The sequence below is a fragment of the Manduca sexta genome, chromosome 25 (genome assembly GCF_014839805.1).
Source record: "Manduca sexta isolate Smith_Timp_Sample1 chromosome 25, JHU_Msex_v1.0, whole genome shotgun sequence".
Taxonomy (NCBI): Eukaryota; Metazoa; Arthropoda; class Insecta; order Lepidoptera; family Sphingidae; genus Manduca; species Manduca sexta.
Genome location: NC_051139.1, coordinates 4,984,369 through 5,011,157, shown reverse-complemented (window position 1 = coordinate 5,011,157; position 26,789 = coordinate 4,984,369). Strand labels below are relative to the sequence as shown.

Below are 26,789 nucleotides of genomic sequence, written 5' to 3'. Positions count from 1 at the left end.
ATACTATAATGCCTATTATGTAACCAGTGATTTTACTGGGCAGAATATCCAGTATGACACAGCACCTAATATTTCGGGATGACCAGCATTATATAGGTAAAAAGACCTTTATTATTGGCACAAAATGCAGTTATAAAAAATAAAGTATTTTTTTTACATTTAACATAAGTGTGCCAACAATGGGCCAATCATTCAGCGTAATGATGCTGCAATACAGCTGCAGCGCTGGTTTTCAATGAGAAGCCCAAGTGTCGCACGGATGTCCATTCAATATACAAACTGGAAATAGTATAAATATATATAATAATATAAATATAAAATGTTACAGTGTTCATCATTTAGCGGTCCATATAATCCGATTCCTGCTGGCTTCCCTTTATGTGGAATCAAATTAATATCATAACGATTTGGAGACCGCATTTATGCATCTACGTACCTACTTGTGTCGAGTTCTCTTTCGGAAATTTTCACCTTTCGCCACTGCTACGCTTTCTGTACCAAACAGGGTCTGGACGCTTGTTCTGTGGTTAATCGTATTATTGACACTCAGATGAACTGTCTATGCTTGCTATACGACGTAGGTGCTCGCGAATAAATCCCTGGTATATAAGCATCTTTGTTAGCTAAGTCGTCACCGCGGCGGCCAGACCCGCTGATGAGCTCTTCAGCCTTATACGCCATTTCTCCACAGTGGCTCTGTGTTTAACTTGTGTGTACTTCTGCACACCACGCATCATCAGTGACGACGTCAAAAGACCGAGGTGCCGAGTTAATGAGAGACCGGTGTCTCCTAATGCATATATGGTATTGTATATAGTTGTGGAAGGTAATAAAAACTTAGAAAATAATTTTATGTAAAAATCTTTTATTTTTAATAATCATACGTTCTGGTTGTTCATAGATCCGATTAGAAAGGAAAACTACGGCCTGTCAACAATCCATAAAGTCCGCTCCTGCAAAGTAAAATAAATACCTATAAGACAAGCCTCTTTAGACGCCAAATGTCTATCCCTTTCTTTGCGGTAATAGAGGACACTTACAGAGAAATGTAGTTTATCATAACAAAGTGGCCTGCATAAATAAACAAAGGTCCCTCTAAATATTCCACTTGTTTAATAGAAATAGCGTTAAAGGTCCATTTTAAATACCGATTATATTAAAAATAATCTTGATACGCACCCTCGTTTGCCAATAATGCCATTGCCCATGTGGAGGTTAGCGCCGGTGCAACGGGTCAACTCAGCTTCCCAGATATTGTTGCAACGTCTTCCCACGAGATGATTGCGCTGAACAGTGGCAGCGAAGAGCTCAGTTGCGCGGCCGTGAGAGCATGTGCTTACTGCGCATCCAGGCTGAGGGTTCATGCCACCGTTGGGATAGAAGTCAGCGTCGCCTACCGGGTTCATGATACCGGCGATACGACCGTCGGTATGTATGGCCTCAACGTGATTTCCAGCGTTGTTGCTAAGTCGATTATTATTATTACCCCATCCAGGGCCAGCAGGATCCAAACCTATGAGTTTAATAATGAAAACAATTACTGACAATTCGAATTGATACCTTTAAATAATCGAATCATTCAATCGTTGAGGCTTAGTGTTGGAGACACTATACAGTTTTATTCGTCCAGCAATAATCCGTTCATATCGCTGTGTGGCAATTGATTATTTGGTAATTAATTAACTCCTATATAAAATTTCTCGTGCAGGTGTTGCGTAAATAAATATTACCTACCTATTAAAACTTTTATACAAGTAAGTAAATAATTTATGCAGTAAAATATTTGCTCAAAAAAATTAAGCACATTAGAAGTTTTTTAGGATAGAAAGACTATAAAGCTAGAGTGAAATTGAATGGAGACCCGAAAACAGTATAGCCCGAAGATGGAGTATTATAATGATGTTACGTGACATTTAAAAGTTATTTAAAATAAAATATAAACGGAGTGGCTTAATATTACGATGTTTAAGTAAGAGAAGTTAGTGCACGCGAGACAATCTTTTACTTGCTTACCTGTAACTCGCCCTGGTCTGCGACCGGCAGTGCGACCAGCAACGCCAACGATGTGGGCGCCCAAACTGAACCCGACTAAGTGCAGTTGATTCCAGTTACCGCCCATATTGTTGAAGACCCAGACCAAGAAGTTGCCAAGGTGCTGTCCGACTGATGGAACGCCAGCCGCAGCGGTGTTGTAATTAACATTGCCGGCAAGGCGACTCCAGTCAACCACGATGACGTTGCAGTCCTGAATGTTGAGGAAGGCTTCCGTAATCTGCGGATTCATTGGAGAAGTTCCACTGTTCCTCCATCCATGCACGATCACTTTTGTGGGACGGCTTGCGCGGAAGTTCGAGTTACGAAGAGTGTTGATTTGGCCATTAACAATGACTTGACGGTTGTTACGATTTTGCCTAAAAACAAGAAAATGACAGTTAAGTCGTGTAAATTCTCTTAGAAATCTCAATATGTTACCCTGATACAATTACTTACATTACAACTAAATACATAATATCAAAAATCTGTTAATCTATTGATGAATGTTCAAACTATTTTTATAACTGTATCTCTACGTACTGGTTTCAAAAGGTAAATAGCATCAGAGTTGTGTGTAGTAACTCGTATTTATTTAAAAATAACTAATAAATGTCAAACATTTTTAGTATCCATTATTTCCAAAAGAAACATAAAAACAAATTATTATATAAATAGTCGCACAAAAAGGTTACACAATATCTTGCTACAGGTTCCCTACGTTACTTCACAAATATTCATTTATTTATTTTATTATATATGTTAGATGTTCTTAGAACACGTTTACAATATATAATATTATCATTAATATCCGCACTGCGTTGATAAGCCGAATGGCAATCTGGAAAATTTCCAACCAATTTAGCCACTTCCAGCACACGTGTACAAAAATATGTGAAAAGGACATTTTATTGTATTCTGCGGCATCACGCTGGCAGTTTCAGATCTAGCCAGAATCACTCAGACCTTCTCACATATGTGTTAAAAGTTGGTAATTCATCGTTAATTATACAGAATAATACACGCTCGTTAACATTACTTAATAGAACCATATACTTAACTTCTTGAAAACTATTAGTAAATTTAATCATATATTGACTTCTTGGAAATAACACTTTAAATTACAAAAAGTGACTATAACCATAATAGTAAAATAAAAAAATGTAAGATTCTAAAAAAACAAATATCAATAAAAAGAAATCCTTTTTATGTTTACGCGTATGTTAGACATTGAAATAAAACTATTTACAAATTTTATCGCGATTATTTATATTATTATTTTACCGACATTTCGAAGACTGCAGCCTTCATTATCATGGCGGAATTCCCCTGTATAAAAATAAATTTAATTTTACACGCACTAAGGCTACTGCTACTAAATACCAGAATTCATCGCAGCGGCACCGTTACATTTTCAGTCAGAAATACACTCACTACAGGATAGAAAAAACAGAAAAGTAAAACTGCGATATTTGTTCAAAATATTGGTTATTCATAAATTATTTTGTCACAATGTTAGCAGATGTAAAGACGAGTGTGTGGCTTAATTAATTTACACAATTTCACAATGGCCCTATATATTTTTTTCTATCTCCTATATTATGTATAATAATTTGTATTGATTTTAAAATTATTGTACAAATAGAAATTCATGGAAGTTACCTGGTGAAAAGCCAGTAAGCGTTATCGGCGCCATTCCTGGAAGACAGCACCGATTCATCAACAGGCTCGTGCAAGTCTACCAGCAAAGGCTTACCCTGGTCATCAGGCAGCCAGATGTATCGGCTCTCGCCTTCAACATAGTGGCTGTTATCCCCTGGGATAGTGGGGAGTACGTGGCCCGAGCACACTATAAAAAAAATATAACACTGTTAGCGTAGAAAGGGGTTTAATTGAGTTTTTTTGAGTATCAACTACTGGTGGTAGATCTCTTATATGTGAGAGTCTGCCTGAGTAGGTACCACTGCAATGACTACATCTACCGCCATGCAGCACTCTGTAGTCTGTGTTGTGTTCCGGTTAGAAGAACATTGTAGCCAGTGTAACTACTGGAAATAATGAGACTTAACATGTCATGTCGCAGGACGGCGAGCGCAGTGGAATACCAAACAATATTTTGTAATTCAGGGTCTTGGATGGTGTTTCATCTGTTTATGGCGGTCGTATCGCTATCAGACGAACGGTAAGCTCGTCTCGTTATTCAAAGCAATAAAATATAAATCCTAGGCCTTTAATTAATTAGAAGTAAAAAGTCCTATTATAGGTATAAGTCCTACTATAGGATGCTTTGCTGATTTGGACTCGTTGGTCCTTGGGATAATATTTTTACAGAATAGCTTGCAATACTAGGAAATGCGCTAAGTTGATGTTATCTTAGTTCCACCGCTCATGAACGTCTTCAATGCCAAAATAATCATGGATGCGAAAAAAAAAATTATGGGAAGATGTGTTTAGGTCCTCAAATCTTACTCATCACACGTAACGTTATAATAAACTGTCAGATAACGTTAGTTTTCCGTTAAACTAATACAACTCTGATCTTGCTCTGATCAATGTGTCTACTGCTAACGAGTCTACCACGTTGGCATTCACAATATTTTTTTATACAGAAACAGCAGAGACTCTACTGCGCCTGATGATAAGAGAAATGGGGTCCAGTAGAATGTCGACTGACGAGACATAATTACCCCACGACAGTCGTCACGATTATGCTGGCTTGTTGGAACCGGACATACACAGGCTGATCTCAGAACACGACACACTTACGTGAGCCATTATGGCGGGTAGTAACACATTGTGTACGGTTGCTATCCGGGCGGATATAAAATATATCCGACCACCAGCAAAAATATAAAATCTCAATAAGCACAATTGTGTAATAACTGTCAATACATATTTTGTAACTAACAAATTAATTATTATTGATTCACTGATTAAAGAATGACTTAAAAATAACCGTGAATTAATCAATACTAACACGTAACGAAGGCAGCAAACACGAGAATCTTCATAGCTTAAGCTTTTCCGATTGCGATTAACGTTCCATTAATTCTTCTTATATACTTTCCTGTTTCATTCTTATCTACCTAATTATTAACTACGTTATCAGCGTTCGTGAAAAGGCGAAGATGAGAACTATAAATATAATGTGACTGCTTAGGTGACACTTTCTTTAATTGTATTCATTAAATATAATGTTAGTATCCAGTGCAAAAGCCATGAGAGATAACCGGTATATTTTGTTAATTTAAAATAAATTAAAAACAAACTTAGAAGCGGCTTGCATCCACTGAGTTCTGCGAACTTTATCAGCTTGTGCGTCCAACCTAGAAATTGTCGTTCAACCAGCTGGTAAATGTCCATCACTGCTACTATTCCTACTTTATTAATTTACTTATCTATGTATATACAAAGCTCAAGATTTCGTTTGTTTGAACGCACTAATCTTAGGCACTGCTGGTTCGAATTTGTGTTGGATAGCCCATTTATCGAGGTTCAGTATCGCGAATGTGAAATTATTTTGTACCAGAGCAAATTATCGGAAATATGGTTCATGATCACCCAGGACATGGTCAATCCGAGTGCCATAGTATCAAAATCCATGGCTATTTCTGCGTATACTTCTAACAATTATCAAAACATTTTACAAACTTTCCTATATAAATAAACTGGAAAAAAAAATATTAACTATTCCTCACGTCTTCCATAATTTTTCCAAAAATACTTATTGTAAAGACATGGAAATTCTACGATTTCTTTATAATATAGGTAATTAAAACCACATAATATTTCAATACATTTATTGCACAATTCGATGCTACACTGAAACTACATACAAAACTTCTCAATACTTTTGTATTTAAATTCATAGAGAAAATCTATACATACGTCAGAATCTAGTTATCGGTTACCTCAATATTATACTAAAATAAGTATATTTATCATTTAATATTTTACAAAAAGATACATCCACTCATAACACACTAGTTTTGCCTTATTAGGCAATACTAAAATATACATTACTATGTGCATAAATTCCATTTAATTATATGTTCAAACGCAAAAAAATATGGTAGCCAAGCTATAAAACAGCACACAATTTTTTAAAAATCTTTTATTAATATTCGATTATTACATCATAATACTAACGGCCGTTTTCAATAAACTATCCCAATCTCAATCTTTAATCCGGTTCCAAGAATGCACCAATCAAAATAAGTCACTTGTAAACATGTCAAAATAACTTTGTTCTGATTGGTCCATTTTCGCGACAGAGAGAGACACGTGTTAGGGTTACGCTACTAACTTCATTCCTCAAATTTTATAACCATTATTTTTTTTCTCTTTATTTGTTTAGAGGCTTTGATAACCGTTATTAAGGGGAGGTTTGAGGAGTTTAACAAAATGAAAGTCGATACATTAACCTCAATCAGAAATAGGACTGTCGAGTCGGATCTGCAGAAAAATACCGCAGAGCAACCTAAAATAAGACTATAAATTTCCGTCATTGTGAGCAAATAATCTTAACACCATCAGATGTCCCTGAGTAGAGACGGACCATACGTGTTATTTCTGATTTCAATTATGACAACGTCAAATTTTTATGCTGTAACCGCCTTGAATATCTCTCTGTTTACCCACTATATTCGTCGCTGTGGTGGCAAGCTGATAGATGGCACTATACCTTGATATTTTGAAATATATTTGAAATTCATTGAAAAATCTATAACACCTTACAACATAATATTTTATTGTACAAAATGGAAGATCTTTTAATCTTAATTACAATTACACCAATTTGATTATAGGAAAATGTCTGTGAACTGAAAAATCAAATTCTGGCGGAGTGGTCGACTCCTTTTTATGACCACCGGCTAACAATTTTAATACGACGAAATTCGTTTTGGCCACTTTCAGAAGATCTGTTATCTGCAACAAAACGTGTCCATGTTACTGTATTATCGAAAAAACTAATTAATTAATATTGCAAAGAAATTTCGAAATGGTCTAAACAATAGTATGAGGTATTTCATAATATAGAATGGAGCGTTGTGATTGGTTAACGTTGTGATGCAACTTCACACAGTTGGCTGTCAAAGAATTTGCCGATCCTATAGTTAGATCTTACTGAGTCTGATAGTATTGTTTGTGAATAATATATTAAAAAGATACGGGCCGATAAAAGATAATAAAATATTGGCTTTGGGTCCTTTAAGCGCAATTTAAATTAGAAATTAGGCACCACGATAAAACTGTGCCGATCTTATAGGGTCACACCTCTTTCTTGGCGATGTTTTCCTTGGTCCTGACATTTTTTCTGCTTTATTTAAGGAGCTTCGTCGTATTTTTACAATGTCGCTCTATGCGTCCGCTTTCATTGATGTTTACTCATGTCTCATGCTTTCAAAATGATTTTTTAAAAACACCCTAGTATCTCACGCATGACCCTACAAAAACTAAATATCCAGATTGCCTAAAATGACATCTAAAGTTTGCACTCCTCGGACCTCATTTGATACCAGTCGCATTGAAGTCAATTTTCCGAGCAATAAAAGAGATACACATAATTAGGTACTTACTTCCTGATCAGGCGTCGTTATGGTTTCCAACAAGGTTCTCGCTTGTTGAAAATGTTTACAGCCACCGAGATACAGTATCGCTGGATTCTCATACCTGTAACAAAATAAAGTACATCATTCGAGATAATAAACTTACGTGAAAACCGTACAGCCAAACATATTTTATGATGGATTACCAGCAGGTGGAATTGATTTAATAATAAAAGATAACATTATATCAATTAAAGAATATATTTTGCTTCCAATGAGTATGAAAAATACAGTTTAAGAATCCACAAACACTAATTGTCTACTCACTGTAACGGCTGTGTCATTTCACAAAACTCGTGGTAGTGGACTAGCGGCGGAGCGAATACGGACAGAGGGGCGAAACGGTGTTTGTACCGAACCGCTTCATTATCGAACTCCGACTGCGGCATGCGGATCTTGCCTTGCAACTTAAACGCTACCAGGGCCTGTAAATAAGTCACTGCTATTATTCCTACTTTCACTGAGACTTATTTTTAGTTCATAAAAATGGTAAAGTGAACAAGTTGATAGATTTTGTTGGTGAGACTGGGAAAAAGTATACTCGATTAAAAAAATATAGATTTCCATTCGTCACCGATGATATGGGGGATTGTCATTTCATCATTACTATTATTAGCAATTTCAATTCACGTTACGTATGTTGGTAGCATTGCTTGGATGTGGTGTGATCACCATCATGGCTCATTTACACTCTCGCGCAAGTGACGAAACGTGGCGCGACTCACCACGCGCCTCGCTTCGCCGTTTTTGAGCACGAATAAAAGGAACACGCTAATGAGTCTAGTGTATTCCTAGGTGCTAGTTTAAGAACAGCAAAAAAGCTTAACAGAAACTAATATACCGCAAGATGCAAGATGACCTATGAGTCGAGAGTTTAAGTAAGCCATCAGGGTATTGATTCCCCTGCCAATCCAGTAATGGTACCTTGTAGAAGCCGCCGCATATGTTCTGCATGACCTGTTGTAAAGCGCAGCAGAAACTAATATCGCGCAAAATGTGAGACGATTTACGAGTCGACAGTGTAAATGAGCAGTCAGGGTATTAATTCCTCTCCCAGTCCAGTAACGGTACCTTGTAGAAGCCGCCGCACATGTTCTGCAGGACCTGGCACATGAGCCCCTCGCGGTGGTGCGGGCGCGTGCGCCGGCGCTGCCGCCGCGCGCCGCCGCGCCTGCCCTCCGCGCGCCGCGCCGCCTCGCCCGCCAGCCCCGCCAGCGACTCCGCGCGGCCCAGCGCCGACACCAGCCATCCGTACAAGAACTCGTACAGATACCTTTTAGAACGGACTTATTTATAAAAAAAACTACGAATGGGAATAGTATTTTTAAACGGACTCAGCATATTGAACTCTCTGCACTTAATATTAAGTGGAGTAGGGATCATTAGAGACTAACAAGAAATTATTACACATCGCATGTAGTCACAATTATGGCGACCTGCTTAAAATCGGATATACACTAAAAATACAATGAATATGAGATTACCAATATTGACAGAAATTTTATATCTTGGCATGTTATTTATAATGAGTATCTAAAGGCGTTAATGTACTTACATCATGAAAGACTTTTATCAACATCCACTAACCAGAATATGTAGTGATACTCGTGCACCGCGTACAGCTCGAGTTCGAGTCCGGAGAGAAGGTATGCGATCATGAGACGTAGAACGTGGTACAGCACCCACGTGCTGAAGCAGGCGCGCGCCCCCGCCCCCGCCACTCCCGCCGCGCCGGTCACCACCGCGTCGACACTCTCCGCCTGCGCACGCGCAACGCTCAATAAACATTCTCGTTTCACAAATTGGACCAAGCACGTTGCAATGTGTCGGAAACAGAGTCCTATAGAAACTTGAGATTTTAGTTAAATAAATGATTAGTAAAAGCTACCTCTTCCTGCAGCGCTGCGAACTCGTCGAGCAGCAGCGCGAGCTTGTCCCGCTGCCGCGCGCGGTTGTGTCCGCACACCTGCACCAGCACCGCGAACGGACGCACGCACCGCGCCAGGAAGTTCTCCACGAACTCGCGCGCCTGATACAACACAACACTTTAAACAAGTCTTTATTCGTTTCAAACGACTTCTTCGAATACGTTTTAGTAAATCACTTTTTGTTGAATTTGATTTTTGTTTTATAGGCGTTACAGTACCACCCGATACATGAACTTTTAGACTCTAGTTGCAAATCAACAAGGATTACCAATGTCTCGATTAGAGAATCGAATTAATATCACAACTGACTCTATAGTTAAGAAATATCCTCCTTTTATATTATCCAGTTGACAGATAACATTTTTTCCCTTTTCTAAGAGTGCTTGTTAATGAGTAAATAATCTACCCAAATTGAATACCTGCGGCGTAGATATCGCAGGCGACCTAGACGTCAACGCTGGCGGGTTGACGAAGGATTTGAGCGATTCCCGCAGTATATCTGCGAAGGCGTGTGGCGCGTGAGGCGCGTGAGGTGCATGCGGCCCGCCCGCCTGCGCCAGCGACGCCGTGCTCGCGGGCGACGGACTCAGGTACAGCAGCTGCAGCGCCGACCGCGACAGGATGCACGCGCGCGACCGACTGAATTCCATGAAGAAATCCTGCGTGTACCATAATAAGTAAAGTTTTCTTTATGTAGTTATATGTCATATTTTGTGTTATTTTGGTAGAACGGGTTGCCGTTAATTCTTTAGAGTAGTTCCGTGGATAACGTATGGATCTACACTCCGAATTAGAATTTCTTTTGTAAGCTAGATAAAACGAAGCGCTGAACCACACTGTCATAAAATTATGCAATCTATTTAAAGGGACAAAGCGCATTAGGAGCAAAAAATCATATCTGACATTTGTTCCTCTGTATTTACAAAGATACTACAAGCGTGGGAACTAAACTCGTCAAAATAATACTGGCCATCGTTAGCTTATCCCCTCTTCTTTTTCTGGGATTCCCTTAGCAGCATATGAACACACAGTCCATGCTTTATGTCTATGTATCGTAGATATCAATACCACCTGACTAGATTTGTAGTAGGTACGATATCAGTCTCATTGACGACTGACATGATCACGATGAATTATATCGAATGATTTTTATAAGTTAATTAAGATTATGTTATCGACATACTACGTAATATTATATTTTAAAAACCAAATTCAGAATCGTTATGCAAATACAGTTATATGAAGTTTGGGAGACGAAAGTTTTGAAAAAGACTCATACACAGACCGGTTTGCAGGTGCAAACATTGTCCCGCCCTGTGGAATGGGGGCATTTGAAGAATTCCACCACGGTATCCCCTGCCTGTCTTAAGAGGCGACTAATAGGGGGTCACGAAGGGGGTCGTCGGGGCCTTCCGCCCTTAGTGTACGTTGTGCACATCTCCCACATTGTGATGACCCCCGAGATGGACGGCAGCGTGGAAGGTAGGCCTTATGCTGCCGTTGACACCGAGAGCGTGCTTCGGTTACGCGGGGGCTTCTGAGCCCCCCCATAGGAGACGGGCCGCAAGGCGGCACCGCGCAGGGGCGGCTGCGGTCGCAGACTAGACATTTCTGTCAGAGGAGCCCACAGTCGTCCCTAATGCGCCGAAGAGGGCCACCGCGGAGTTTTAGTTGGTATGCCGTGCGTAGGTTAAAGACTCGGCCTGGCGGTCACCCGAAGGTCAAGATCAAATCCGGGCGGCTCAACGCCGGGCCGTAAGGCACGGTTACCCCAACATAACCGCTCAGTCCCGAAGGCTGGGCGGTAGTAATAAGGGACTTTCTCCGCGAAAACAAAACAAAAAAACGTGCAAACATTGTTTTCGTACAGTTGTTCATGTAGTTATCTAGCTTAACTGGCAATTTTAATGACTAATGTTTAATTTTTATTAGGAACCGACTCCATAATTGGTAACCAGTATATACGTAACGTAAATTATGTTTTTGTTATTAGTGGTTTTTGAAGGCGATTTTATTTTTTGTTAAAAAGTTTTGTTTATTTCGAATGAGCTTTTGAAAGGAGACACTCATAAAACATTGCTGTATTAAATGTGATACTAAGATAACACGAATGATTAATGACAATATGGCCTTAAATACTATTAATATAGATAATGCCTTCCACGAAGATGACCCTCATTACTATCCTAATCGCTTATTGTGTGAAAAGCGTCCGTGGATAATGCAATCCGTGACAAAAAAAAATATTTTCAATCACAAGTTTAGAATAATAAGTATCAATTTTATTTGAGACGTATTTGTCACCCTTGACGATAAGCAAAACACAAGAAAGCGTAGTGGATAGACGTACGAGCTTTACACTTGCGGTTTTAAAGAACGCAAATTTATTAAATTCGGCGTCTGCCACACGCAAAAGACTTCGTACAGTTTGTTCATAATTATTAAAACAAGAAAGGAAGATGTAATTAGAGAAACTAGGTAAAGAAATTGTTAACTAAAAAAGAGTGTTTATTACACAATTATTTAATATGCCACACGTAACGGCCGAGACGAGCTACGATCAAATTTCAAATCGATTAGATTTGATATGTTTTGGTTACTACATATTCCCAGATGTAAATAACATAGTATTACATGCCTGGATATTACTACAAAACGTTGAGATAAATAATAAGAAAGCTGTTGAGCACGAACTGACCTTAAAGCGGCTCTGCAGGCTGATAGCAATTTAGATCTACTCTGGATACTCTAGCACCCTAGGTATCCCCTGTGACGAATGGCTTTATTGAGAAAACAATTGCATGGGAACGTATAAAAAATATCTCGCTTTTTTTATTTATACCTGGCTATTGAATATATTACAACCAGCATTCGTTCTGATGACACTCCGGTCGGAAAACTGAGGTGGGAGACATAACCATCCCATAACACATCTGCAGAGCTGGGGACCAGCAATCGCAACGTCATATCAACCTCAACAAGATAATCGCAAAGAAATAGCGATAAACAAATAATAATTAATCCCTGATTGCGTACATTGATACACCGCTTTCGGCAACACACAAATACTTTGAATTATTTTATTAGGGTACTGTAAGTTTTGCAATTTCCTTGGTTTGAAATATATATTCCTGACCTACCCATAATAGACTACCATAGTTGACGATGGTCCGCATTGCTTAATCATAAGGGCTTTTGAGTAAAGGCGGCTAGCGGTCTTTTCAAAGCAAATTATCAAGGATCTTTCAATAAAAAAATGTTTATCGAACCCAGTACTAGATCAGGACTATGAGATTCACTAAATTTGTCAGACATTTTACAACTCTTGATGAAAAAAAAATTGTAATGCTGTGAATGCGAATGTGAATATAATCATACGGAACCCTCATTAATTTTAAATCACATGGATATTTTTGTTATTTATCACAAACATACAGAGATAATTGCTGTCGATCAATCAGTGTAACGCCAAAATTATCGTGAACGGGAATTAAGAAGATCGCATTGCATGATCTACAGGAAAAATCCATGCCATACGAATTTTCTAGATTCATTAATTCGACTCCCCAATTTTATTTATATAACATGTAGCGACATCCGTCTTTCAATGCAGAAATTCGATAGATCAGTTAGACCAATCAAATTACCCAAAAATAAGTTATTAATATTGAACAAGCAATAAACCCAAATGTTGTTGTTCAGCAAAACACGCCAAGATCTATTTATATCTGACACAAAAAGCATATGTGAATTAATCCACACATTCACGCAGCTAACACAACGGAAGCTCTCAAAAGGATTAAATATTCCCTATTTTTGCAATATTATTCATATATACTCGGCTCCTATTGGTCATAGCGTGATGTTATATAGCCTATAGCCTTCGATATGCAGGGTATGTAACACTGGAGGTTAGGTCTCAAGGTGGCTCTTGATAAATCTGAGGCCCTTTGCTTTCATGGGCCTCAGATTTAAAGGGGCCACCTGCGGGTGCCTATTTAGTTGTGGAGGGCGCGCGGATTCCCATCGGTTCGCGGATGAAGTACCTCGGTATTGTTCTTGACAGCCGGTGGAATTTTCGCGCTCATTTCACGGAACTGACTCCCAAGTTGATACGAGCGGCAGGAGCACTGGGAAACTGCTGCCTAACCTGGAAGGTCCCGGCATGCTCTGCCGACGTTTGTTCGTGGGTGTTGTGCAATCTATGGCCCTTTACGGGTCTCCCGTTTGGGCTGAATCCCTGAGTTCTCGTTGCATCGCCCTTTTGCGACATCCGCAAAGAGTAGTGGCGCAGCGAATGGTCAGGGGTTACCGCACGATATCCCACGAGGCGGCATGTATTCTGGCTGGCACTCCGCCCTGGGATTTGGAGGCAAAGGTTCTCGCGTCGGCCTTTCACTGGCGGGAAGAGATCTTTTCTCAGGGAGAGAGACCAGCTCCAAAAGAGATTGAGGCCTACTTAGTCTCGCTTCGCAAGCTGGCCGTGGAGGAATGGATAGCCAGGCTGGTCAGCCCAAGCGAAGGAACGCGAACCCTTGCTGCAGTGCGCCCTGTCCTCGCCCAGTGGATGGATAGGCGTCACGGTGCACCTACATTCCGCCTGACACAGGTGCTATCTGATCACGGCTGTTTTGGTTCATACCTGTGTCGGATTGGGAAGGAACAGACTGCCGTGTGCCATCATTGTGGTAACTGTCGCGAGGATACGGCTCAGCACACACTTGCAGAATGTCCAGCCTGAGATGAAGAACGCAGTGCTCTCTGCTTGGTCGTCGGGGGAGACCTCTCGCTGCCGACTTTGGTTGCCACCATGGTTGACAGTAGGAGATCATGGAAGGCGATTGTCTCCTTCTGCGAGCGTGTCATGTCGCAGAAGGAGAGCGCTGAGCGAGATCGAGAACGAACGGATCCCGTCCGCCGCCAACTAAGCAGAAGGAGGCGCCGAAGTGATGACATCTGACCCGGCGCCACAGCCCTGTGGACGAGGGCCCGAAAGAATATCGCCACGGTTAACCCCTGCCTGTCGTACAAGGCGACTAATGGGGATCCCATCAGGGCATTGGACATACATTCGAGCCTGTAAGTCGGTCCTGAAATGGGATGAATTAGTGCGGTAATCCTCGCCGCTGTTGTAAACGCTAGCCGGATTCAATGTACAGACGGACTGTTTACACAGTACACCGCAGAGGTTGTTCCGGTAGAGATCTGAGGTAATGCCTTATGGTACCCCGGAGCCGCCTCTAATGCGTCGATGAAGGATACCGCGGGGTTTTAGTCGGTACGCCGACGTGCATAGCGTGCTGGCAACCCGGACATACCCGCCTTGGTTCCTTGGACTAATGCGGGATCATAAAGTGATTTCCCCGCGAAAAGAAAAAGGGTATGTAACACTAATAATTTTTCAAATCCAACCAGTAACTCCTGAGATTAACGCGTTCAAACAAACAAACTCTTCAGCTTTATATAATAGTACTACTATACTATAGATCAATTTTATATCACGGATTACACTAGGTGGGTAATATGAATAGCTATAATAAGTAAATTATCATCGAGATAAACGATAAACAAAAAAACAAGTGCGTGTTGGACTCGCGCTCTGAAGGTTCTGTACAAACTTGTCAAACTGTATCAAACTTGACAAACTTAATTCTGCCATTCGATCCCTACACACAGTTATTGCGACAATCGCTAATAATATGTTTATACTATTAACCCGTCATGACTTGTCAAAATTTTATTTTCAAATATGTACAGGTAGCTGAATGTTTGCCGCCAAACATTGACAGCTACGCGTGTGACGGAAAAATAACCTTATTATGTAGTATATAAGGTTATAATCCCGTGACACACGCAAATGTCATGTAGCTGTCTTGGCTCGCCGGCGAGCCACGAGAGACCAAGAGTTAAATTCTATATTTTGTTATTATATCATTTTCATGATGCTAGATCAATAGGAAGTATATGATAGGTTGTTTCTCCTTTATGAAATCGCAAAGCATGCGATATAAACGGTCATATTTTTTGTACGCGTTAACATAATATTAGCTTGATTTTTTCACAGTTGTAAGAAACTGATCCAATAGACTCGAGTATTTGATACAAATTCCAACTTCCTTCATGAGAAACATCGTCTTGATAGACAGACAGAGGGACACCAAGGTGATCGTATAAGTTTTTTTTTTTTATATACGGAATTCTATTTTTTTTTTATTACGTTTCACAACCGCTTGTCTGATGCCCAGCAACTACTTATGAATGAACAGCTTTTGAGGAAGTTTATGACAAGATGAGAGCTTGTTAGATCTCTGTCATTCGACTATGTCATAAAAGAAAACAGTAAAAATGTAGATAATAGTAAAATTCGTATACTGTATTATATTATATACCAACTGCCCACTGCTGAGTACGGCCCTTCTCTGCTAATGAGAAGATTTAGGCCTAGTGCAGGTTGACAAACTTAAGATATCCTCGAATTTCTGTTTACATAATTCTCAGGTAGATTGAATCGACTGCCTCGGTGGCGTTGTAATACATTCGCGATACTATTATGACTACAGCGCTAAGGTCCAGGGTTCCAAACCGGAATCAGGTCAAAAATAATTTTGCCTAGGTTTTTTCATCTTAATAATTACTCAATCACAGCTCAGAGTAAGGAAGTTAATGGTATCATACACTTGTTGGTCCTGTGACTGATCTTTCACCGGCCATGTCAGATTACCGTCCCACCGGTCTATGAGATAGGAATAGAGAAGTACAGTGTTGCGCACACACGTACATTATAATATCTCCTGAGTACATGAGACTGATCTCCGTCAAGATTAGCCGCCGTGGCCGAAATTCGGTTAGAAAGGATGTATTTATTCACAATAATTAAATCCAATGCAGCGTTGAACGTCCACCTCCAATATGGACCGACGACTTGGTAAAAGTCGCAGGAACACGTTGGATGCAGGCCGCTTTCGACAAGTCCGTCTGGAAATCTTTGGGGGAGGCCTATGTTCAGCAATGGACGTTATGTGGCTGATAATGATGATGAAATACAAAAGCAACTTACCAAAGCAGTATGAAAATTCGTACAAGATGTAATTTTCCAAGCGTGCCGCAGCCTCGCTATGAGCTCGTCGAAATACTGCAGCGCTTCGTTCCTGGGCTTGATGCGCGTGTACCGCGGGAACGTCGGCGGCAGCAGGCGCTGGTTGATCATCGGCTCGAAACCCATCGCATTGGGAGAATCCGCTGGGATGAAATGGAAAAGATTTACATTCTGATCATAACGCTTAGTCTAAAAGCAAGTTCTTGCAGCAATAAATTGTGCAAGAACTTAGTCGAACACAACACGGTTTTACTCACGTTAAAAAAAAATAGTCGGAATCGCCGACAAGTTTCGACCTATTAAGTAGGTCATCCTCAGGGGTGAGTGCTAAGAGGGCGTCGCGTCGCGGAGGCCTCTCGATCACTGATCGATCACAGATTTTTTTAACGTGAGTAAAACCGTGTTATTTTTGACTAATTTAATATGTCTCGCGTAAGTTTTAATAATATTATGCGCAAGAACTTCCAGGTAAGTTTATACTAGTTATGTTTCAACAGTTCTATATACATGCGACTTGCCGCAATTCCTGCAAGCTTCAATATTTGCAGATGTCAGCTTGCCATAATGAAATTTACACAGTAATAATTGCTTGTGAAAGTCGACTGTTGCAAGTTTTCTTGCTAATCTAAACCTAGGTTTTTAAGAGGTGGAATTATGAAATTTTTATTGCAAATCTATTAGGAATTGCTAGTCTTTTTTTAAGTTTATCATATCAGTGATACATTGCACAGAAATGGACAGCTCTATTTCATTAGTGCCACTATACTAAATAGCGACGCAATGCCTTGGGCAGAAAGCGGGGTGCTTTCGCCGTGCAATCCTTTTTTGCTTTTTGTTTTCTCGGAGAAAGTGCAATCAACCATCCCATTATATTGATAATATCCTGAGACAAAAATGTAGCTATGATATTTGACAGCATTACTTACAATTTTCTAGCGGTTGTGTTCCTTTACTGGCAGTTTTTATAATAACTTTCATCATCTCTGAACATCCGTTCAACAATGCAACACAATCCGCACCGGACTGGGAATCCCTCTTCGTTATCAACAACAAAGCCTGATAGAACATTCTAGTAAATCTTATTCTTGCTGCCAAGGCTGTCCAGAGATTATTGGCCTGTAAAATATAAAAAATAATATAGAGCTGCCATTTATTATATATATATTTTTTTAAAATGTGAGTAAATCTGGGATTTTTTGCTATAACAGAAAAATATGTTTTTTAGCTGTCACAAATTAATTAAGTATAGTAAATAACACCATCTTATTAAATGGTAAAAACCAATTCAAACAAAAAAAACCTTTGTCACAAACGAATGTCATCAATTTTATTTAATACCTCATCCTCAGAACTTCTCGCTTTCTTATTCAACTCCTCCTCCTGTTCTCTGAGCAAAGCTATACATTTCTGCTCATTAACATCAAGACTAGCATCATAAGTGTTCACTGATTGAGGATTCGACCCCAGACAATACCCATAACTCATTGGTTGGAAGTCCTCCTCTTCAAAGACTTGTGCTCTATAAGTCAAGAATAATTTTATGATTAAAACCCAATTAATATTTTAAGCATATCGCTGACTTACAGTTAAAAGCCCCCATTTTAATTTTTATTTACATTGCAAATAAAATCTAAAATTGTCATATTGATAAATATATTATGTATTTCATAACTCCCATGTATTTATTTCTATTTATTTTTTGGAATGATTAGAATTTTTGACTGATGAAGACTTAGAATCATGTGATATACATTTCAATTTGGTCATCAATTATAACAGAGCCTTGTAATAAAGAGCCAGCATTATATTGGTGCCACTGAAGCTCTACTTTTAAATTTTGTACAATCACTGAGATTCTAGAGCCTTATAATATATTCATACCCCATTTGCTCTTAAAGAGAGGCAATATGCACATAATTCTGCTTTTATTATGGGTGTTCAAGGTTCACTGGAGATCACATACATCAGACAAACCAGCTACTTGTCAGTAAATCAGATTGAAAAAAAACACAAGTCTCATGCCCTAAAATAAAATAAACATGGATACAAATAAAACACTGCAATTGAAACATTTTGTTAGTAAAAATAAAACTTACTTATTAATACAATCTCTAATACAATCCAATAGTTTATAGACAGCAATGCAGTATGCTTTTAACGGTCTATTAATGATTGAATGTGGTTGATGTAAATAGAGATTCGTGAAAACAGTTTGTGCTAACGAATGTCCTTCTAGCCAAGAGACAATACAAGCCATTGTTGCATCAATGATTCCAATCAACTCACTCGGATCCAAGTCATCTATCTTTAATTTGCCAGCCTGGGAAATAAATGCCCTAATTTTAATAAGAAAATATGATATTATAAATGATGTCTTAATTTTTTATTATGAAATATAATATATAGGTAATCAAAGTAATGTTTTGTATATTAAAAAACTGTTTAGTGTTAACAAACTAGTTGAAGTTATGTTAAAAACTATTTGAGGGCTATCATCTATTTACATTTGATACCAATACCAATTTGCAACTAAATATTGTTTCGGATAGATTAAATGAAGGTAGCTCACAGCAACAGCTTGCTGGAAATTAAGTGGCTTTGGATGCCCCCGATTACAAAGCATTCCTGCATCCATCTTGGGATCCATCATCTCAATGGCTGACATGGCCTCAAATAAACCGAAAAGATGTCCATCATGGAGTAATTCACCAAGCTGGAGATCTGTAATGTTACATATTATTTATAATTATTAATTTACTTATGTTAATAAAATGGCTAATATAATATTTTAAACTTATATTTTACAATGGGTTGATTTCATAATAACAGGCAAAATTCACCTTTAATATTTTTGAAGAATTCATCCGTGATGTCCACCCAGTTATAGGTGACTTCAGTGGGTGCAGATAATGTCTCCATTGACCTGAAATTAAACAGATTAATATATTAAAATTAAAATATTTTTCAGATTTTATCGCAGTTTTATCATTTATTTTTCCAGAAATTTCGAAAACTTTGCAGCCTTCATGATCACAGGGGGGACTGAGGTGTTGGTCACAGCGTAATTTAGTGTAATCTTGAGACTAAGGAGTCTCAAGATTACACTAAATTTCCCAACATTTCGTAATAATAATAATGCTGGCAAAAGTTTCATTTTGTAATTAAGCATAATTATTTGCAACTATTTCAGTTTAAGTTACAGTTTAGCAGTAATCTTGAAAGAAGGGTCGATGATACCCAATGATCCAGCCTGACCCTTTTGACCAAACAAAAAATCAGTTCTTAATCTCTGTATTGTGCCTACATTCTTAACTTAACTTCTTCATTCATTTTATTCCGAGATAATACAGATAAATCTTATCACTGTTATTTACACACAGATACACCATAGAATGCACAAAATAATATAAAAATAAACATTCAAGCCATTTATACCCAAAGACATAAACAAAAGTGCATTTAGTGCAGCTACTTTTACCATGTGTAGTCGGTCCCACTGATTAGATGTTATAGGTGCCAAACCTATTTTATAGTGTATAAATTTTAATAACCCTGGTTGACTTTTTAATTTTTCAGTGCAAGTATTATATATTTACTATTTATTCCAATTATTTAGTATAATCACAAGCCATGTAACAAAAATATAAATGCATATTTACCGACTCATAAAATAATTCTGATTAAATAACCAGTCAGTTCCACTCTCTTACTTAAGAAAACTACATCTACGTATTGTAATCAAATAGAATAATAGATTGGTATGGTTCTCATAGAATAACAAAATTATATTGTACACAACTTTAAACAGTTATACTGAATATAATAGCCAAAGTTCATACTAATCAAGTGTACTGTGTAAAGCAAGTTTACATTTCCATTAGAGATGTTAAACATATTTTACATAATAAGTAATACAAAAAATATTAAAATATTGGAATAAATTTGTAACTTCAACTCATATTGGAGTAATGCAACATTTAGAATGTGAAATTTAAAAATAATCAAGCTGTGCTAAAATGTATCCATTAGTGTAGCTATGGATTATTCCTAGGGTAGACCAGCTGGTAAGACCAAAAAAATATGTTTGAATAATTCAATAAAAGACCACACAATCTGAGGCCCCTGTAAGCACAAGGCTTTTTTAGGGTAGGAACCAACCACCTTAATCCTCCTCGCTACGCCCATGAGTACACTTATCAAATAATAGCATGCTATGGAAGCTATATTCTTACAGCTATGTAGGTAAAATATAGTTAGGTTTTAAGAAATGTCAGCTAGGATATTCTACTTTATTTACTATAAATAAGATCTAACTACTTAAAGCCGAAGTTCAATTCCACTGGTAAGACACATTAATGTTCATAAAAAGAATGCAAGTAGCCCATAAAGCCGACAAGATGCCGTTAAGGCTACTTCATACGAATAGTGTTATTGAGATCAACTTTCCAGTATTAAACAGAACACTATATTTCTAGATTAAGAATAGCTACTAAGGGTTGGAATATTTTGATCTATGTGTAAACTAAAAAATAGTACAAACCAACATGCATTAGCCATACTAACCCGTCACCGTAATACTCATCGTTAACATCACCCATATTATCTAACACTTCTATGTCATAAGTAGAATTGTAAAATTACCCTATAGGTACTTTATTGTTGTTATAAATTATTGCATAGAATTACAACAATGCTTGGAAATAAAAATCAAAATCACTATGCACTTATTTTATATGTCAAAAATGGGAAATGTCAATTTGCAAATGTCACTTTTTCCAGAGTTGCCAATTGTTTTTTGACATTCACGCAGTATGGCAAAAAACACTCCACTTCTAAAGACGGCCACTTTATTATTTAAATCAATAAAACCAGAATAAATAAAACAGGGCCGATTTTTTGTTACCACGGCTGGGTTGAATTTTTAATTCACTGTAATATTTTTATGACAAAAGCTATCCCAATGTCTGGTAATAGATTTTTTCGTAACAAACTGCTCCTAGTTGAAAATCTTCTCCCTACTAAATGTATGAAAATGAACCGTGTTAAAATAAATTGTAATTATATCATGTTCCCGAAATCGGAATAAATCATAACCATTTACCAGTTTTCAACAGGACGGCATGGTAGTGTCGGCTGGAAATAACTCTATATTCTGGATTACCTTTCACTTACCAGTGGGGTCAGTTTCTATACCAGTATAAAATAAATACAATATGAATTACAGCTGAAAGGAACCACCTGGAAACACAAATTTTAGCGGAATATTTTCTAAATTGACAACATTGTTTTCATTTGTAATTTTTAAACTTGTTGAACAAGGAACCGGCTATGTTCCAAATCTATCCTGGCATCCGATATAATAATTCAGACATGGAAAACGTAGATATCAGTATGTAGTTATGTATTATTAATAATTGAAACCTTACTTCACTAACATAAATTATTCGAAAAAACTCGTATCATCAGCATCGTGACCGTAAACATAAAATCATATTGATACTTATACTCAGTTAGGATCTTCATATATTTTTTGTATTAAGTATTTCTATTTATTGTGTAACATTGTTACTTTTATATTTTTATATATTATGATATCAGTGTTTAAATATAAATGCATGAAAAAATATTTTAAAAATTAAACAACCTCCGGTGGCGTGTTTCCGGTGCTGGTGGTTATCATTATTTTCCAATAAAAATATAGTTGGTAAACAAAAAAAAGATCTACGGAAAATGCACCCAAATAGGTACGTTTCACGCGTATTTTTTTTTTTTTTTTATTAACACGTTAACCATTCTCTAGGGTCTGCCAGTTCAAACCACGAGTTTTAGTAAAGCAGTAGGTATTTACCTACCCTATCTTCACACCAAAACCTTATTGCGGAATTTTGGCGCCCAAATGAAAATGAATATTTAAATCCAAAGAAAAATTACTTTTAATACAAGCTACTTCACTAAATGTGCTCTTAGGTATAAGTATTAAAAATAACTACTTACTATAATCTTCATAAATTGTAACAGACTAATCACAATAATAAGAAGATTGAAAGCACATTTGTGTCAACAATGTCTATAATACGAAGCTTACAAGTTCTCGGTAAAAATCCTCAAATAAGTTTACTTTTGAATTTTGAAATTATGCACCTACTTACTTCTAGAAAAATATTTGATGAGCAAATAAACATAAAAACAATCATGTGAAAGAAGATTACATTGCTTGAGTTTTAATAGTTTACACTTACTCGTACATAAAATATAGTTTTATGGATAGTATTAATTTTTAAAATCGTTGTTTTGTAAATTAAAAAATATATTTAATTGGATCATTCTGAAGCTATACGAAATCCAACTTAAAAAGAATCATTTAAACTGGACAACGAATTAAAAAAATATCGACAAACAAACAAAAAAAAACGCGACGTAAGAAACCATCAAAATAAAGTTTCTCACGTTGCATTTTTTTTTGTTGGTTAATAAAACAATATAGGTTTTTAAATAAATAATTTAATTTATCTAATTAAAACAAAGGTAACTTAAATATATTTAACAGTATTATTAAATAGAACCTCTGTTGTAGTGTAACTCTCCGTCACTGTATCGTAAATGTCGTAAGCTACTTGTGTAGGTTCTGGAGTTGTGGTAGATCCCACTGCATCATTAGAGATGTTGGAGGAACTGCCTCCTGGTTTAGATAAGCCAACGCCATCGAGTCCCATATCCATACAGTCGAAATGCAGAACCTGTAAAATATTATTAATACATTTTTTTAGAAGTTGAATACCTTTTTAACTCGCAGAAGCCATTTATTGTTACAGTTGTAGATACATTCTTATTTTCAGCTGATGTTCACAATATTCTAATAATTGCTGAAGATTCAATGGGCTATGGATATCATAAGAAAATGTCACTTAAGACTTTCATAAATAACAGCAAATATGTTCTGTTATCAACACACAATTCATGATTTCGCGCGCTTGACAAAATACGTCAGCTTAATGTATAATCTTATTTCGGATTAAAATAGTTTAAACATAATGGACAACATACAAAAAGTCTATTATAAATATATTATTATGCAGCTACATAGATCAACACAAAATTGAGATAATTCAATGTTTTTAAAATCCAGGTTACTCACAATGACAGGCGCTTTGTCGACCCTGGTATCCATATCCATGCAAACGTGGAGCCTTTGGCCAATTATATTGATATCAAAGAGTCTGATACACATATCGACCAGGCCTGGAGGTAAATATGGTACGGGGATTGGCACGCAGAACGGCGGAGGGTTTCTTGCTAGAAAAAAGAAAGAAGAAATTTAAAAAGCTAACAATTTTAGTGGCATTTTTATTGTGAAACCAATCATATATTATCCACATCATAAAAAAAATTAAACCACCAATTCAAGATATCATATTGCAGAAATATTATGTTTAATTATTTTATGTGTTTTATAAATTTCGAATTAATAATTTCTAAAAATACGCTCACTGCCCATTCGATTACCGAAAATACTAATGTTTTAGCATAATCCAACATATTCTGATAAAATTATTATTTCATGGGAAACTATAGAAACGACGCAAGGCATGGACGACCCAATAATAATATCAGCCCTGTATTATATACTTGCCCACTGCTGAGCACGAGCCTCCTCTACTACTGAGAGGGATTAGGCCTTAGTCCACCACGCTGGCCTAGTGCGGATTGGTAGACTTCACACACCTTCGAAATTCCTACAAAGAACTTCTCAGATCTCAGATGTGCAGGTTTCCTCACGATGTTTTCCTTCGCCGTTAAAGAGAACGATAAATTCACAAAGAATACACACATGATTTTAGAAAAGTCGGAGGTGTGTGCTCTTGGGATTTAAACCTGCGGACATTCGTCTCGGCAGTCCATTCCACACCCAACTAGGCTATCGCCGCTTTTGGGCGACCTAAAGTATCGTAAAAAGCTCAACAATCTTGAAGGAGCTTCACGCTCGATTTTCCTATAGATTACCTTAAAATATATTAAGGACCATTCAATTGGACCATTATGAGTCGTGATAATGTAAGAAACCTTTTTTCTTAAATTTTGGTCTATGCTCTACCCGACTCTATGAGCCGTATTATTACGTACGTCCGATATCAGCTGAGACGCTGTCAATTAAAGTCAACATCTTAAGATCGTCGCTATTTATCAAACTGATATCCACAGCAACCTAGGGTCCTTCCGACGTAGAGTAAAGAAGCATCTTAGTAAGCCGGCATTGGGTCGAAAGGCATGAGATACCTATCTGTTGCCATTCGATACTTTATCTGGACGGCAACGCGCTTACCATGAAGTGCTATGCAGTCACTTTGCGTGCCAGATAAAAAAAAAACATTTCCAAAGATACCTTAAGTTGTAACTTAAGGTATTTTTACTCTGTACCGTATGACGAATAATATATAATAAATATTTCAAAACATTAAATTACTACTTGAGATCTTGCTCAAAGGTGAGATTGGTTTATTAATATCTATGTGTAATTGTTGCGTCTATTATATTATTATTTGTCATTATAATTACCAGAATATGAATTTTTGAAGACCGTTTCGTTGTTCATCATCACCTGCATGTCCAGCATGGATTCTTCAGGTTCGTATGTTAAGATTGTGCAAGCTGGAATAGCAATAATGGTTTTTTAATATCTAAGCTTTTGCCTGCCGCTCCACCCACGTGTAAAACTTTTTCACTTAGGAGTAATGTAGCTTCCTTTTAGTAGAAAAAATTCAAAATTGCTTTAGGAGGTCCTGAGATTAGTAAGTTCAAACAAACGAACGAACAAACTCTTGAGCTTTATAATATAAGTATAGATATATCTTTAGAAATTGTAATCAACAAATGATTCTATTAAACTACATAACAAATTTTCTTTAGTTCATACATTTTTTATTTTGCTGTTTACTTGTATCACTATACTTCTATAAAAAAAAGAAAATTAAATAGCAGCTTGCGTCTCCCACGTAATTGTCTTTAAGGTTAAAGTGGGTGTAAGTAATTCCAGTAGAATGTGGCGTACGACTTTTGGAACGTTTGAGTCATCCGCATGGGTGCGGACAATCAACCAACAATATTTAACCAGTTCATAACAATGAACCAAAACACTTGCAAAACAAATCTTTTAAAATATATAATAGATATAGAAACTTTTCTAAACACTCAATAAGATAAGTAAGGGTAATAAAAAAAATTAACTTACTCTTCCGGTCAAAATTGAAGGCTGGAATCCTCACTCCGGTACAACAGGTGCACCTAAAACCTTCGCAGTTACACCTTCCGCCCCTGAACGGGAATCGAAGCAACCAGCCCGGCTTATACCATGGACGCGGCATCATTTTTCTAATTGTCTAAAATATAATTTATGTACATCACTACCTACCTATAGAATAATTTTATGAAAATAAACATATAAAATACTGTATTTAAGATGACAGACAGATATAATATTGTGCTATCAAACATTACAATCTGTTAAATCGGCATATTACTTTATGTATGTAGTTGTATGTAAACGATGTTATCCTACTTACTTCATTTGTTTCTACGTCGTAATAAACAGAGAAGTCGGTCACATCCATTACATTGTCCGGTTTACTAGCTCTGAATATATGGCGACCATGCTTTGTTTTGGCGCCTGAAAACAAAAAGATTAACAAAAAGAATATAAAAAAAGAATAACAAAACTTTTATTCATAAGATAAATACGTTATAATTTAATGCGTATCAAAACATACTCACCGGTACAAAACGGCACAAAATACACAATATATAATAACAAATAGGTCGTTTTCAGTTTCATTATAGCCAAGTTCGTTCAACCCAAATATTCAATTGTTTTCGCCTCTAGGGACACCATTCAAATGACCGAACGCCGGTAACCTACGTCAATACAAGATACCACTAATACTATTTGTATGCAAGGTATGCGATGCTCGAACGCGACTGACTTGCGGGACTTTCTAGAGAAACTCCAGCGCACTGAATCGATACGAACACAGTTCGTTAAAATGTAATAAATAATTTCACTCGCAATTTTGCATCAATAAAACTACCGAATACGTAGTGTAATTTAATAAATTAATCAATTAAAATTTTAGC

At 37.3% G+C, this 26,789-nt stretch overlaps 3 protein-coding genes across 4 annotated transcripts; all 3 read right to left on the bottom strand.

The window, feature by feature from the left end:
* Positions 1–845: 845 nt before the first annotated feature.
* On the bottom strand, positions 846–5,156 carry LOC115441688 (lipase member I). The gene is made up of 5 exons (XM_030166572.2): positions 5,009–5,156; positions 3,694–3,880; positions 2,014–2,411; positions 1,180–1,513; positions 846–953 (listed from the first exon to the last, which is right to left on the bottom strand). Exons 1-5 carry the CDS (start codon positions 5,040–5,042, stop codon positions 908–910), a joined length of 999 nt encoding a protein of 332 aa, XP_030022432.2. The 5' UTR covers positions 5,043–5,156; the 3' UTR covers positions 846–907.
* Positions 5,157–5,816: 660 nt separating this feature from the next.
* LOC115441691 (N-alpha-acetyltransferase 35, NatC auxiliary subunit) lies at positions 5,817–21,414 on the bottom strand. Of its 2 annotated transcripts, none has more exons than XM_037442811.1 (14): positions 21,228–21,414; positions 19,505–19,587; positions 19,234–19,385; positions 18,761–18,984; positions 18,003–18,183; positions 17,591–17,780; positions 16,626–16,807; positions 9,988–10,227; positions 9,529–9,669; positions 9,228–9,400; positions 8,712–8,913; positions 7,908–8,065; positions 7,611–7,704; positions 5,817–6,960 (listed from the first exon to the last, which is right to left on the bottom strand). In XM_037442811.1, exons 1-14 carry the CDS (start codon positions 21,260–21,262, stop codon positions 6,820–6,822), a joined length of 2,196 nt encoding a protein of 731 aa, XP_037298708.1. In that variant the 5' UTR covers positions 21,263–21,414; the 3' UTR covers positions 5,817–6,819. The 2 variants fall into 2 exon arrangements, with proteins under 2 accessions (XP_037298708.1, XP_037298709.1); XM_037442812.1 differs by having other exon boundaries at positions 21,306–21,414.
* Positions 21,415–23,149: 1,735 nt separating this feature from the next.
* On the bottom strand, positions 23,150–26,740 carry LOC115441690. Its single transcript, XM_030166578.2, has 6 exons — positions 26,430–26,740; positions 26,222–26,325; positions 25,891–26,038; positions 25,218–25,310; positions 23,800–23,957; positions 23,150–23,401 (listed from the first exon to the last, which is right to left on the bottom strand). The coding sequence occupies exons 1-6, from the start codon at positions 26,488–26,490 to the stop codon at positions 23,195–23,197; spliced, it is 771 nt and encodes a 256-aa protein (XP_030022438.2). The 5' UTR covers positions 26,491–26,740; the 3' UTR covers positions 23,150–23,194.
* Between the last annotated feature and the right edge of the window lie 49 nt (positions 26,741–26,789).